At 25.4% G+C, this 17,228-nt stretch overlaps 1 protein-coding gene across 35 annotated transcripts in view; it reads left to right on the plus strand.

The window, feature by feature from the left end:
* Positions 1–17,228, plus strand: part of LOC123299073 (longitudinals lacking protein, isoforms A/B/D/L) — a 422,122-nt gene that overhangs the window by 98,290 nt on the left and 306,604 nt on the right. The window contains exon 5 of one of the 35 annotated variants that reach the window (XM_044881243.1): positions 14,401–14,825. The exons of 31 other annotated variants lie outside the window; for them this stretch is intronic. In XM_044881243.1, coding sequence (XP_044737178.1) covers positions 14,401–14,810 — 410 coding nt within the window. In that variant the 3' untranslated portion in view covers positions 14,811–14,825. Of the gene's footprint in view, positions 1–6,647; positions 7,049–9,232; positions 9,568–12,998; positions 13,316–14,400; positions 14,826–17,228 lie in introns of those variants that run through there. 3 more of the 35 variants (XM_044881260.1, XM_044881254.1, XM_044881245.1) reach the window with 3 other exon arrangements.

Here is a 17,228-nt window from a genome sequence, read left to right on the forward strand (position 1 = left end):
CGATCATATCAGCATATTAAACATTTAAATGCACATTTAAAATATGAATGCGGTAAAGAGCCAAGTTTTAAATGTCAATTTTGCAATCATATGGTCAAACAAAAAAGTAGCTTAATTAGTCATACAAAAAATCATCATAATATTGATTTACGTACATTCACGAAAAGTAAATCACAACGAAGTTCACCGAAACAAGCAAATTATTGACAATTTTATAAATAAAAATGAAAATATTGTTCCTATAAAAAAACCTATATAATATTTTGTTAATTTCATATTTTGAGACATTATTTAATCGGGTTGTTAAATATTCTATTCACTTCAATAGTATTTCATTTGTTATAAGATCATCTATTACTCCAGTAAATGAGGCTTAAACCTCTAAATTATTTCCTACAGCTGCGATTGATCTGAAAATTTAGGATTAACCTGTGTTCATCTTTTAGATCAAAAGTTATATGATGCATAGTGGTGCTTTTGTCTAGGGGGTGGAAAAATATATGTTGGAAATGGCAAGAGGCATCGATAGAGCGATAAAATCTAAGCTAAAAGTGCCATTTAAAGTTATTTCGAAAAGTCAAAACTTTCTGAGTTGTTGGCGATTTAATTTCGGAGTATTTAACGTTAAATAACTAAAAAAATTGGACATTTTTTGAAAAAATTATATCATATTTTTAATGTTTTATTTATGTTGATCTGGTGTATTTATGTCAATAACATTTTGTTTTCTTTATGTAGTTTACCTGATGAAGTTATGAAATATAACGAAACGTCGTAACATTTGACAACTTAACATTCGCATTATTTTTTCCAAGTTCCTGATTCTAATTAATCATTTATAATATTATATCATATACTTTTTAAAGTACTATAAAAAAATCTTGAGTAACATAAAAAGATTTCAAGCCCATTTGCATAAAAATTAACAGAGTTATAATGAAAAGAAAGTTTCTCGTACCTTTTTTAAATGTTTAACTCAGCACAGAAACTGATTAATTTACCATGGGAACTGAAATTAATGCTTTCTAATTTACTTTGATTAGGTACTGACAACATGTTCAAAAAGTTCTAACAGTTTCGGATGTAGAGTCTTCGAAATAGTGAAATTTTTAATTCAAGCATGAAAAAAAATTACGAAAAAAACAAAATATTGTCTTTATCGTTAAATAACTCGAAAAATAGTAAAGATACAAAAAAATTTAGAGGAAAGACTTCAGCTCTGTTTCCGCAGTATATTTTACAACTTTTTTTGTAACTCAATTATTTTTCGAGTTGTTTAATCTTTAAGGCAATTTTTTTGTTTCTTTCGAAATTTTTTTTTTTTACATTTAAATTCCAATATTTCGACACGTATATATCCAAAACTGCTAGAACTTTTTGAGCATGTTGTTAGTACTTAAACTAAATTGGAAAAAGGCAAATATTAATATTTGTTCCCATGGTAAATTTATTAGTTTTTGTGCTGAAAAAATATTAAAAAAAGGTTTGAGAAACTTTATTTTCATTATAACTCCGTTAATTTTCGTGCAAATGACTTGAAACTTTTTTCTTTTTCAAGGTATTTTTAGTATTTATAAAAGTTTTGGGTATACTTTTTTCAAAAAACGTTCAATTTTTCAGTTATTGAACGTTAAATACTTCGAATTTCAATCGCCAATAGCTCGGAAAGTATTGACCATTTTCAACATACATTTTTCACCCCTTAGATGTAGTGGTTACCACCGTCTTGGTAAAAGGAGCACTAGGCACCATATAACTTGATCTAGAGGATGAACAAAGTTTAATCCCAAATTTTCATCAAAAACGGTGCTTTATGTCAAAATTTAGAGATTTAGTCTTTTTTCTCCTCGCTTATTGGAGTATATGAGAATAGTCTGAAATTGACACAGAGCTGGTGATTCTTATGTATTGTTGCGCAAATTTGGAGACACCTGGAACAATAGTTGTTGTGGAACTAAGGCAATTTACCGTGACACAAATCGATCGAAACGTTTTACAAATGTAGAAAAGATTTGTCAATTATACGTAATAGTCGTTGAAGATCAAATTTGGATAATACGTCCGATGCGAAAGAAAGATCATCACTAAAACGTAAATTTCCCGATATAATAATATAAAAGTTACATATCAGCTACTAGAGTCGCAATCTATGTGTCAGTCTTGAGACTTTTTGAACTACGTTTAAAAACTTATCAATTAAATTAAATACACGGAACGGTAAATTTGCCTTAAATTTTGAGGTCATTCAAGCAGGTTCTCGAAGGAAAAAAATTGAAAGGTTTGATGTATAACTAACTGCATAAAAATACCTAAATTTTTTCTTGTTGTTTCTTTTTTACAATTTCTAGGCGATTTATGATTATTCTTGCTTAAAAGATAAAAATGTTATTTTATGAAATTTATTTTTGATTATTAATTTCAAATTGTTTTTACAACACTAATTTCTTTTTTATCCTGTGATTGAAGTATTATAAAATATCTTAAGAATTAGAAAGAAGATTACTTTTGGGCGAATTCTGTATGTTAATATTACGGACTTTTTTTTGGATGGGTACCTATTTTTAGAGTTATGCAAGTCAAGGGCCCTGCAAGAATATATATACCTTCAAATCTCACAAAATTCTTTTTCTCAAACTTTCCCAAATCCAATTTATTTTGAATTTTTTTCAAAGCTTGAATTCAATATAGTAACAACAAAAATTTTGAATGAATGAAAATGTGAAAGAAATGGAAGTAATATTTTATGGAAGTGATAAAATATGATGACACTTAAATAAATGTGATAACACTAAACAATTTTCTTATATTTGAATATCTGGGGAAATGAAAAGAGAGATTCTGTCTAATCAATAATTTCAACAGTAGATATTTAAATTATCCATAGGATTTCTCATTTCAACTAAAACCATGGTAATCTTAACTTTGACTTGATATTAACAAACAACATTATAAAAAGTAATAGCCGGAGTCGGTATATAGAAAAGTAAGCATATCTCTCATCTCTGCTACTCTGTAGTTACAAACCAACCGAAGTTTTAATTTCTTTTTTGTGTATGAAAAGTGTGTGTAACTCTGTGCAGCAACCCTCATACAACCTTTTATCCATCATCATCAGCATCCAACTGTTTTGGGGTGAACTACTCCCCTTACACACAAAAAAAAGTTGAGCTCTCCAATGTATTATATAGCTGGCTGGTACCCGGTTTTAGCTCGATCGATCCATTTTATTTCACATACATATACCCTGTCATTTTCATTTATATAATTTGCTTTTTTTAAATGATTGGTTTGTTAATAAAAATTATTATTTTTGATCACCGAATTATTATGTATATGATGTACTTTCGTCGTTTAAGCTTTAATTTTTTTTTTTTTTAGAATTAATAATTATTTATTTTCGAATGGGCATTTGTTCGTCGGAAATTTTTTCGATTAGAGTTTGTTAATTATTATTATTTTATAGAAGATTTTATAAATTTTGATGAATTATTTCCAATTTTCAGAATTTAATGATTTTTAATTAATTTAGATTTATCTCGTTTTTATTAATTCACTGTCTTATCCGGCTTTTGTCTGCTCGGTACAAATCTTCTGTTCTGTTTGAAAATTCAGGTATACAACCCGATGCGATAGAAAGTTTCAAAAATCGTAGAACTTGTATAAATCCGATGACAAAATAATGAAAAAAAAATATTTTAAAAATAATGGAGCGTAAATGTTTATCTTCGCATCGCTTCCACTATATTTTAAAATATCTACCTGATTTTTATCCCTAAATTAAAAATTGAATTAAGAAATAGGTACTAATTCATTTCTTATATTTTTTTAGAATTTACCGAGTATATTCTTGAGCCAATTTTATGTACAAAAAAGGTGATGTGAACATACTTCTGCCAACGCTTCGTTCCCGAGGTACAGAATGGAAAATTTTTAATATTTGTTTGAAATTTTTTGCACACTTTCTAGATAGTGAAATTTCACAAAAGATTTTCGAGTAATATCACAGACAGATATTGTAAAAAAAGGGGTTTTTGAAGCTTTACCATTCTGTGTGTTGGAAATGCACCGTTTGCGAGCATATGTCCATATGAATTTTTTTTCATAAAATTGACTCCAAACTAAGCGCTTAAATTTTTCTATACGTACTTAGGAAATATTCTGTATTTTTGCATTACATTAACTTCTATGTCGCTCTATACCAATTTTTATCTCAAAATTTACCTTAAAATTATTCAATAAACTTAAATTCAGAAAATAATGACAATTCTTCTTTTTACGAATTATGCTTTTTATTGGCTAATTTCAAAATGTTTAATTTTTACACTATTTCGTGATAAATTCGAATTAATAAATATTACTAGATTCTTGAAAAATAAGAGATAATACCTTGTAATTTTTTATAAAATCTGTTTTTTTTTAATTAGTTTATATGAGGATACAAAAATAATAAAAGTATACGATAACTTGAAAACTGATATACGTAAAAAAATTTACCTGTTAATAATTGTAATAATTTTTATATAAATTATGAATTGTATTATTAGATTTATAAGAAACAAATATATAATAAATATATTATATAGATTTATATCTTGATAAATAAAATATAAAGTTTATCCATCTTAGTTTAAAATAAACTTTAACGCCTTTGACACAACATTCCAAGTTGCTTATTAAAAATTAAATAAAATTTTTATTTTAGACTATTAAATTATTTATAAACAATTATTTTATTTACATTTTAAATTTTAAAATACTATTATTAAATATTTGTGCAAAAATTCGGTTTAAGTATAACTTTCTAGATGTAGGAAATCAGTTTCCAATTGTTAATAAATTTACAGTACAAAAGGCTGATGAAAAACTGTAGCTGCAGTTCAATTGGGCACGTTAGACGACTGGCCATATTCCCCTGAATTACTGTTTTGTCATAGTTCATTTATTAGGCCAGGGTTAAAGCAGTTGTTCAATTTTTAACTAAGATGGAAATACTTGTGTTAAGGAAAAAAAAGAGAGGATATATTTAATTTAGGGTAATTTTACATGCACATTGATAGTCTGTAGAAAAACAAAAGATTTTTATAGTTATTATATTTATTTTCATATTTAGTTATATTCTAAAATTTTTCTTTTTTTTATTATAATTTTGCCCTTTGTTTTCTTAATAAGTATATTTAAGCAATATCAAAATACGTAAAAATATTATCCATTATTATTTCTAAACAAATTGTGATCTCGTATAAAAAATTTAAGAAGGGCACATAATTTAAGAAAATTAGAGCATATCATTTTTTTTCTTTTGTTAGAACAAACATATTTTTTAATGAACAAAATCAGGGTTTTCAGATATTTATATTTTATTTATATTTAAGAAGAAAAAATGTTAAAAAAAAAAAAGTAATTTTAAGATTTTTATGTCAAATTTTTTCACCTTAGATTAATTTAATCTTGATCTTAAGTATATTCAAGTGTAAATTATCTGGACTAAGGTGGTATTAATATTGGACATTAGTTTTAATTTTACAAATCAGACGTATACGTAATTAATTTTTAAGTTTCAAAATGTATTATTTTATTGATTATAAATTAAATAATAAATTTGTTTATTTAATTAATTTTTTTTCAGTGATTTTTCTGATTGGAAATGTCGGGAAAGTAATAAAATGATCTACATAAAGTACTAAAAATTTGTTGACAGAGAAATTATTTGATTTTTTTCAAAATGATTCTGCGCATTCGGGTCATTTTACTTTAGAAAAATAATACTTAAAAGTGCAGAGCTTGAATAAGCTTATTATTTTTGATTTGAATGGTAATACTTATTATCTGTAACATGTTTATTTTTGGGTAAGCGATGAATGGTTAAAGAACTTCCCTGTGTACAAAATATTGGGCTTAAAAAAAAAAATTAAAAATTTATTTCTTTTAAAAAATCTTTATTTTTTGTTGTTGTTAGAAACATCTTTTTGTAAATAAAATAGATTGGGTCAAAATTCAGTTCAAATTGGTTTCAGCAAAAGTTTTGAAAATGGTTTAGTAAATGTTACAAACAAAATTTTGTAGTATTTTTTATAAAGAAGTCCACTTCTGAAATTTTATATTTTCTTTATCTCTTAGCAGTATCAAATGGTAAAACAAAATAATTTATGTACAGATAAATTTGTATATTGAACTTATACCGAATCTATTCGAAATTCAAAATAATTTTACAAGAGATGTTGGAATTTTTTCAAGGAAGAACTTTCTAATTTGAACTAATCGTTTATGATTTATTAGCAATGAACCAACCCAAATCAAGGTCAAATTCAAGAATACGATATGATAGGATATTTTTGAACCCAACAATTTTTATTTAAATTAATTTCTCTGTCTAATTTATAAGATATTTCCTTTTGAAATAATCCTTTTTTATGAAATGTTGAGCCAGAAATTTTTTTGATAAGAAAGATCATTATGCTTTATGTGGATCCTTTCTCTGGGTAATTCGAAATTCTTTGCATTAGTTTTTTTTTTTTTAAGTATTTTTTATATATTTGAAAACAAATCCACAAGTGCATGATTTGGTGGGTAAATATTAAATATTTTTTAAAATATTTTTAATAATCTATATTGATTCATAATAATTTTTTTAATATTTTTAATTTTAGATTATATCAAAACTGACACGGATTACCACTACGCTTCACAGCAATATTATCATGATAATCGAAATAATTTATCAGTAGCAGACACAAAGACATATGATATAGAACGTAATAATAAACTGAAATATTTACGTAAAGTACGTGAAATATGGAAAACAAATCCTGGTACTGTATTTCAATGTCCAGTATGCATGAAATGTTATAATTATACATCATTATCACGTCACATCTATTTAGATTGTAATGTACCATTCAAACATTCTTGTGTGATATGTGGACGTCATTTTAAACGAAAATATCATTTAACACGCCATCTGTATTGTCATCAAAAGAAAAATATCAACAATGGTGATGATTATATTTCTATGTCATCACGAGAAATTATTTAAACATTTATTGATAGATTTGGATATACAGGGTGGATCATTTTAAACAAATAACTTCAAAAGTTGCAGAGTATCATGGCAGTGGCGTGCATTACATATAGACAGAAAGACACTACCTACCCTACATAATTCAAACAAATATGTATAATCTTGTTCCGATGTATAATATTATTTATCTGCTATCAATAAACACAAAATCTTAACGGAAAGATTATGCCAGCCTGTTCATTGAATTTTAAGTAATATCGCAATGCGATGCACTAGCGCTACTGAGTGCCTCCAGGCAAAGATACGAACTATTCTTGCCTAACTGTTTATATGTGAAAACATGGTGAACACTCATAGTCATACATGTGTGCGTTTGCATAAATACAATAAAATGCCACAGATAGGAACGCATAAAAAGACATTGTCTTTTACAACACAACAAATTACGACATTTACCGAAGTAGCTTCGTTTCTTATTCACCTACACTTCAAATTTAATTGATCAGTTGACCTACATAATTCATATAACGATTAGCACTATTACTTTTTCGTCTTTTTTTTTATACTGAGTCGAGTCGAATGTTGATTTTGGTTTGTTTGTGGTTATATTATCAGGTGTTCAATGGATATTTGAGGTTACAAATACCTACATCATTGTTCACGCCACTGTAGCTCCGAGTTGCTTTAATAGTCAATTTAGATTTTAAAAAGTTGGAGAAAGAATAACACTTAAAATTAGAAAGTTAATCATAAAAAAAATCTAACATTTTTTAACCAAAACATTTTTTCGAAAAGCGTGAGATTTCGGAGGAAATGTTGCTTAAAAATATGTCATTATTGCATTTAATCGAAAGAAAATATGCTAATTACGGAAAAATGCCAAAAGATTTCAAGGGAAATAGAGAACATTCGCCTGTGGCTATGACTTTGAACTACAATTAAAATTTAGATGTATTTTTTTTCTATTAACATAGAAACGATAAAAATATGACATATTTTTATATCGCATTTCCTCAAAACCTAACATTTTTTCGAAAAACTCTTTAAGTTTAGAATCTAAATTTTTTATTAAAGCAACCCGAAAACTTTTCCATTTAACTCTACAATTTTTATTGAGGTCACTTTTAATAGGTGGCGCTTCTGACGAGATATGACCCATCCTGTAATATTACCATAACATTTTACGTTAAAATATACATAAAGTATAAAAGTAACGAAACGATAATGTATTGCTTACCAAATGTGCCAGTGAAGTCATTTATGTCAATGACTTGAACAGCATTTTTAATAATGAATTCAAAGTTTTTGTTACGTTCCGGGTTGGCTTTTCTTTAAGAAGTATTTATTGACTTTAACCTTAACTAGTCATTAATGTTGATTTTGGTTCTAGTTAGAATTTAATATTTATAGTTTTTAGTATTTAAAATTTAGAAACTCTCATATAGTTTTACCAAATATAGATACTTCAAGAATGAGCTTTAGTGTCTATTTATAAAATAAAAATGAAATTTTTGTTTTAATCAGATAAATACACTCAAACTAATTTCAATTTAATAGTCACGAGGATCAATTTGACGTCAATCTCCGAATTTAACGTTTATTTGGTTTTTTATTTGTTAAAAATTTTATGCCGAAATAAATTAAAATTTACGAATTGCGATTAAAGAATATTTTGTCATATACTTTTGGAGAAAATTTGTATTATTTTAAATAAAATAAAAATAATTTCTAAAAAACTTTTATTTAATTTTTTATCCTATGTCTGTGAATATAAATCCAGGTAATTTTTGGTCTAATAATTCATTGCAGAAAAACTAAGAACAGTTGTAATAGTTCTCAAAAGAAAAGAAGATCTAAATTTAAACCAAACATCAATTTTTTGCGAAAACATCGTAATTAATAATAATTGTAACGAGAAACGAACGCGATGGAAAACTTTTCATAATACTTTTAAGACTAAATTTTTTTTGGATATTTTAGCTTTACATTTTAGTTATTTGTCAAATTTTTACTATCCCGCTTTTTTATTTCTTGGGTAATTATTTTGGAAAAATGTTTCCAAAACTTATTATGAATTTCAAGATGTGGTGAATGGGGAATTTGTTTAAGTTACGAACAATTTTTCCAAATAGTTATCAAAATTATTTTCAATTATTAACATGTTTCAAATTTATATAAAACTTTTTATTAAATGATCAAAAAAAAATTTTGCAGATATGAAATTCATGAGTGGCCAATACATGACTGGATTATTTGATTCGGTATTAAATAATTATGGGGCCGATGACCAACTACTAATCACACCTCATCTTCATCAATGTCCAAAATGTGGCAAACAATTTAATAAAAAGTCAAGTTTAAGTGCGCATGTGTCACGTAATTGTGATAAACCAAAATTTTCATGTTATTTATGTTTAAAAAAGTTTACACGTGTATTTACATTAAAATTTCATATCAAACAAGTACATGCAATCAATATCAATTTAACTGCATCGAAATATCGTAAAATGTATGGAAATCCTAAAGACTGTTAAATTTTGTTTTTTTATTTGTGGTACAGCCATAATAAATTGTATTCAAGAATTTTAGACCGTGGGACAGAAAGAGTTCTTTGTTAAATGATTAATACATACCTAAAACTTCGTGAGTGGCTTCCTTCTGGCGAGTCTACCAAACTTCTCTATACGACTGTTTTCAAAATTGCAACGTTTTCAAATGGGCATGATAACGTCTTTAAGCTATTCGTTGTGTGCGTAGTCATGGTAGGGATAATAAAATCGATGCCAGCGCTTTAAGTGAAAAATTTTGGAGATAAAGTGGGCTGTTATGACTAATTTGCAATTATTTACATGTTAATGATATAGAAACTGTCAAATTAAAATGATTGAAAAACACTAATTAATTAAACTTAATGCATTAAAAATTGTGAAAATAAGAAATCAAATTGTACAAATATTATTTTTCAAATGTTAATTATCGTAATTATTTATTTAAATTTGTGAAACAAGAATATTAAATTTTAAATGTAAGTTTTCAATGCAATCCACACAATTATATATGCATCCATTAATTCTATAATTAAAGTAGTGTATCGTTGTCATGGAAACGAAATTCACGCTCGGAGCGAATAGGTTAAAAAAACGCAGCAGATAATATTTCGGACTCTATGATCACTTGATAACATTAATATAATTATTAAACAATTCAGCAAAAATGAGCTCTGTATGTATTGAAACTTTGAAAGTCAAAAATACTATCTTTCTTATCGTGCTCATTTGAGGACGCAGCACTTTCGAAAAATGTCGTAGACAGACGTTTGGTAGACTTGCCAAAAGGAAGCCTTTTCACAAAGTTGTAAGTAAGCATTAATCATTTCACAATGCACTCTTTCTGTCCCACGGTTTATTGATTCATTCGATTCAATTGATCAAAATGATTATTGATTTTATTAAAGAAATAATTATATTAGCAGAACTTTTGAATGGGTTCATTCTTGAATCAAAAGTCCAATACAATTTTATACAACTACTTTTACTATTATTTTTATTATTTTATTTATAAGATTTTATAATTTTATATAATTTAGGAAGAAATTGAGCAAAATCATTTCTCTCAAAATGAATTTTTTTTGAATCGTCTAAAAAGTTGAGTATACGAATATACAACTGTCGGTTAGAATTGGACTAATAACCTCTAATTTGCGTGTCATTCGAAAATTTTAGATTAAGGTAAAAGTAATTTTTTCAAATTATAAAATTTTTAACTCAAAAGCGATTGAAAATTTCAATATTAATTTAGAGAACCCCGAAAATAATTTTTTCTATTCGGATTCCTCTCCACCATTCAACCTATATTTTTATATATTTCAACTTAAATTTCCCTAAAGATGATCGATTTTTTATTTAAATTTCTTTTTAGTCGCAGTTTTATCTCGTATTTTATATAGTGGTTCAAAATTTAATTTAAATACATGGATCAAATACGACAGCCATGCAAAGACTTGATTCTCAAAAATTTTAACTATGATTTTTGGACGATTCAAGAGAATCATTCTTAGCAATTTCTTTTACTCTTTTTTTCCTAGACAAAAAATAAATTTTTCACATTGTTTTTTTGATGTATAATTGTTCTAGAAATTTAATTTTTGGACATTTAAAAAAAAATGCAATTAATAATTTGTCCTATTTCTGAATGAATTTTCTTTTTTTTTTTTTGTTATTTTTAATGTTTTGGGATGTACTAATTTTTTAGATGTATATAATTATTATTTTTTTGTATATAACAAATTTTGGCTATAGATATTTGCAATAAATTGTTGAAAAATAATAAATATTTAAAAAAAACAAATTTCCTATGAAATAGAAATACATTAGAATTTTTGTGAAATAGATGTTTTATGTATTTTTGAATATTTATTCTCTGTTGGTTGTGAAAAATATTCTTCATAAATTTACAATGGACCCTAAAATATTACAAAAAAACGTGTTAAAGACGCCAGAGATATTAGTTGCGTCATATATTATTATCTAGCGCATCTATCGATCAAATTTTAATTTTGATTTTAGCAGTGCCATTTTTATATTTGATTTTCAATTTCATTTTTTATACTTGCTATGCATTTTTACTAGGTACCTATATATCTCATTTTAATAATTTTCTCAGAATCAATATTTTTTCATTAATTTGACTATGTGATTTTTGATGATAAATACGGAATCCTGAATGACTCACAATTAATTTATGAGAGAGTGGCGCTACACTAGCATATTTTTTAAATGTGTACTAGCCAAAAGTATAATAAAAAGCAACAACTACACTTTCACTTTCAACAAGTGCATTTATGACTTGTGGTATTATGGAAACGAACCATTTTGAAGATGTCGGTATTTTGTTATGTGCATATTTCTAATTATAACGTCATAATAAACATTTAATAATTCTTTTAAAGGTTAGAAATTAGAAATGTGCAGATGCATAAGACAAATTATAAACATTATCATATTATTATTAAATCCAGACAAATAATTATTAATAATTCCAGAGAGTTTCGGAAGTGTTTAATCAAAGGATAATCATCACCGACTGACATCTTCAGAAAGATTCGTTTCCATAATGCCACAAGTCAAAAGTGCACTTGTTGAAAATGAACTAGTGACTTTTTTAAAAGTTGGTTTTATACTTGTGGGTGTACACATTTAAAAAATAAGATAGTGTAGCGCCACTGTCTCATAAATTGATTGTGATCTATTCAGGCTTCCGTAGATAAACACTAATTTTATTATAATCAATCTTCATAATTATGCTTGAAATTAATTTCGGTTATGTCCTTTTTTTGAAAAATAATGAACTAGGACCAATCAATATTATTATATCTAATTTGTTATCAATTTAAAGAATGTTTCTTTAAATTGATAACACAAATAAAGTTTTAAAGAATGTAAATTTTAAAGAATGTTTCTTTTAAACAATCATTGGGGAATAACTATTGTTGATTATTTATTAAAATAATTTTTTCTTCAAAAGACAAATTTTGTATTAACTACGAAAATATTTTCATCATAGTTTGGTAGCGATTTTCCTCTAGTCAGTTATAACACACAATAAAAGCCGTAAATAAACTCAAATGACGTAATTAAAAAAAAAAACAAAACAAAAATCGAACTTAATATTTTTATGTAAATGTTATTTTATTTTTTATCTACTATTTTTTATTTTCCGAAATATAATTATTGTAAAATTGTAAAAAAAAAAATTTAAAAAACTTATTATAAAAGTGTTTTCAAAAAATTTTGATTCAAAATAAAATTTAAAAAAATTTTAAAATTTGTTATATTTAATCCCGATTTGTAGGTGATTACTGAAGGCAGGTAAGGAACAATTTTTTTTTATTATTAAAGTTTTGCAAATTTTTTTTCTTTTAGTTTAAAGTACAGATTATAAATTTAACTTTTTTATTAATAAAATTTTCTATGTGTTTCAGGTGGTTGGTATTTTGATGACACAAACGATATTCTACATGTTCGACGACAAAAACGTCGTGGAGTTAGAACAGCAGATATTGAAATGACCGAAGATAATAAATATATTTGTCCGATATGTGGACATGTTGCTGTTACACTATCGTCGATACGTAGTCATATGGCAAAAGATTGCATTGATTGTCCGTATTATACGTGTCAGTTTTGCCAAGCAACCTTTAAACGAAAATATAATTTGAATACACATTCGGTTCGTATTCATGGATATGATGTTATACGTAGGCGAATGGTATACAAAATGTAAACGAATTTTAGAAACATCTTTTTTGAAAATTTTAAAATAAAACTTCAGCTTTTTTATTAACATTTACATATGGCTGTGGTATTTTATTTTATAACCTGGAACTTGTTTCAATGTTCGATTTCCTCACTTCCATCTTATTATATCCATTGTTGGTCATAATTTAGTACCGCGATACTCAAAATTATTTCGTATACCGCCCACTTCGAGAATCAATTATTTTTTAGTGATCCTTATATATATTTGTTAACCGATATTTTATTTTAACGTGTACAGATATATTAATATTAGATTACAAATTAGGCCTACTGCCCCCGAGTAGGCCACAAGTAGGCGATATTGCCTTCTTTCTTACATATACTAATTAAACTTTTTAAAAAAAATTGAATACTGATACCTCGTTTTTAAAAATTAAATTTCTTTTGCCCATAATTATTTGGATCATTATTTTTGAAATGCCTGTTTTACTCTGCTTGAAAGTTAATTTACTTAAAAAGTTAACTTAAAGTGAGGAAATCGCGCATTAAAATACACCCAACTACTGAAAATACTAGTCATAGCACAGTTATCATGCTAAATAATTACTATATTGTTATATATTAAAATTTGTTTAACGTAGCCTGTAAAATTTAGTACTTAATTTTCATTAATTATTATGTACAATTATTTATTTAAATAGGAAAATTAATAATAAATAAAAATAATTATAAAATACTGCAGATTTTTTAAACAATTTTTTTCAGGTAATTTCTATTTATTTATTCAACCCCCAGAGAGAGAGGTATTATTCATGGAGTAAGTTTCTGTTAAAACTACTTTTTTTTTTATTAATTTTTTTAAAGTTAAATAACGACAATTATGATAATTTGCGAAATTCGAAAGTTTATTGGTTAGTATATTTATGAGAAAATATTATCAAAAAATATTTAAAAGTATTAATCAAACAAGCTTTAATCGTGTGTGTTTTAACCGCATATTGTGTTTCCGTTTTTTTATTATTATTTTTATTTATTTTATTTTTTTGTGCTGTGATATTTTCCCCGATTTTTTTTTTGTAAACAATTAATTTCAACTAATCAAACAATGTTTTTGGATTTTTACAGCAACAATTTCTACATTGGATAATGTAAATATAAAACAAGAGTCACCATCTCCCATCCAAATACCACAAGTAAAACCCAATTTAACAATTCAGCCATCACCACAACAGCCGCAGCAATCAAATCAACAACAGCAACAAACATCAGCCACGATGCGTGCTAGCTTAAGCCATTTGCTTAAGTATTGTGCACGTACTATTGAAAATAAAATGATATGTCCTCAATGTGCTCGTGAATTCAAGAATATGAATTCATTACGTGCACATTTATCGCAAGATTGTGGTAAAGAGGCAAAATTCCAATGTGCATTTTGTCCATCACAATTTAAACGTAAATATCATTTACAGCAACATTATGCTGTACATCGTAATGCTTTATTGCATGTATTCCCGAAAAAGGAGCCAATTAATTAGCAGTCACTGCAGTTTAAAATTCTTTGTTTTTATTGTACTTTTTAGTTATTATTCTTTTTTCATTTATTATGTATTTTATTATATAGAAGTTTCTAAAATATTGAAGGTGGAATTAAAAGATTTTAAGAATTTAATGATATTCACTAATATAAATGATATCTCTAACACAAAATTTTAGTTTTAACAAATTTTTTATTTAGTACCAATCTTAAATCAGCAAACTGTAAGTTGTTGTGCATAATGTCCCTCTTGTCCCTCTGATAGGTTCTTAAAAAGACACAATTAAGTTTAATTGTCGATCATTTCAAAAATTATTAGTTTAAAGTGCCATATTTTGTGTAAAAAAATAATTTTATTTTAATTTTTATTCAATTGAAATGCCAGTACGATTTTGTCCAACTTTCCCCTATGTCAAGAATATAACATATTTATGTTCGATTTTCCGGAATTTTTTTCAATTTTTTTTAACAGTAGTATGAAGTTGATTGGTGTAGATTTCAAACTTTGTCAGAAATTTTTGGCCATATCTGAGAGCATTCAGATTAGAGTTCAAGAATTAACACCATTTCTATTATTTTTTGTGTGTTTTAAAACAAAATTACATTCTTACATCTTGGTAATAAATATCAGCCTTTAGGTTCATATATTATTTTAAAATACAATTGCTTCTTCTTTTGTATAGATCAGTAGGTGAAAATCTTTCTCAAATAAATTTGTATAATGTTAGATAATAAACGATAGAAGGATAAATTCGTTATATGAAAGCTAACATGTAATAAATAGTTATTGAAAATTATTAAATTCTTAAAAAAATGGATAATCCTCTTAAATATTTTACGAAATCTTTATTTATGTTGTTTTTTATTCGAAATTACTATTATTAAAAAAAAAATTGTTTGAAAATAAGTGAACGTTATTTTACAAAATTAAAAATTGATTTTCTTTACACAATAATCCAAATAAAATAAAACAGGGTTAACTACAATCGAGTTATTGTTTTCCCAATTTTTTTTTATTCTTTGGACAATATAATAATAACTCGATCTGTGTTTTGAGACCAAATATGACTGAATATTATATTTCTTGTGTGAAATCAAAGTCTGTTTGTACTATTTACGTAAAAGTATTTATTTTGGAAATGGAAAGATAATTAAATGTGCCACAGTAATTTTCCCCCTAAAATAATTCACAAACCCCAATGATTAATTTTTGTATTATATTATATAGTCATGAGAACAAAAATATATATCTATTTTTAAAATGAAACATTTATTATAATAATTAATTAAGATTTTTTTTGAGTCTTATTATATTTATATTTAAACAAAATGGCCAAATAATCGAAGTATAATTGTTACTAATAACATTTAATAGTTTATTTTAACAAATTTAAAAAAACAAAACATAATAGTTCTAGTCGTATTTACGCCATATTAACTTTTTTTGTGGTTATATAATTTTAAAATATATATTTAAACAGTAAGACACAGAGTTTTTATGAGAAATTTCTCATATTTTAATTTCTTAAACAAATATAGGTATATAATGATTCAAAAATCATTAGTAATGGGGAAATTGACGTCTTTTCTCATGATTTTTTTAATTCAAAATTTAGGTTATGTTGTTTATCCGTTTTGACATTTATCAATCTAACCTATAAAAAATGTTAAAAAACAAACATTTTTTGTTCACAAATTTTAGTGTGAGTGTCGAGATCCTCTAGTGAGATCAAATTCGTGCTTTCGGTAAAATAGAATAGTGTTTAATAAAATTTGGTTAATCATAAAAACTAACAGTGATTTTTGAATCATTTATATTATTAAAATATATTTAAAAAAAAACAGTCATTACATATTATACTGACATTCAATGAGCTTTAAAAATGGTATTTTTTAACCAAAATAAAAAACCTATAGAACAAAATATATATTTTTAAAAATAACAATTATTTAATAGGAAATTTCACAGAAAACATAAGGTATATACTAAACAAATGTTTTAGACCAAAGTTGTTAGAAACTTTGAACAAGAAAATATGACAAGATTTATTATTATCGTTTATTTTTAATAAATAAACTTAGGTGCCTTAAAATATACAAACATTTGATGCCATTATAGCTTGAAAATTATTTTCTTTAAATATAGGTAGCTTATAATAATTATATTAATACCAAAGTAGTACCAAAAATGTTTTGATTTGTTTGTTGTTAATTTTATTTTATTTTATTTTATTTTTTTTTTTTTGCAGCTGAATCAATAAAGTATGTTTTCTGTGATATTTTTTTTTTGGTGTATGAAAAATTTTAAGTTAAAACATAAGTGATAACCAAATGATGTCATTAATAGCCAAATATACAATAATTAATATAAATTTTTAGAATTTAATATCAATTTATTATTAAAAAAAATTATTATATA

Source organism: Chrysoperla carnea, chromosome 4 (genome assembly GCF_905475395.1).
Source record: "Chrysoperla carnea chromosome 4, inChrCarn1.1, whole genome shotgun sequence".
NCBI classification, from domain to species: Eukaryota; Metazoa; Arthropoda; class Insecta; order Neuroptera; family Chrysopidae; genus Chrysoperla; species Chrysoperla carnea.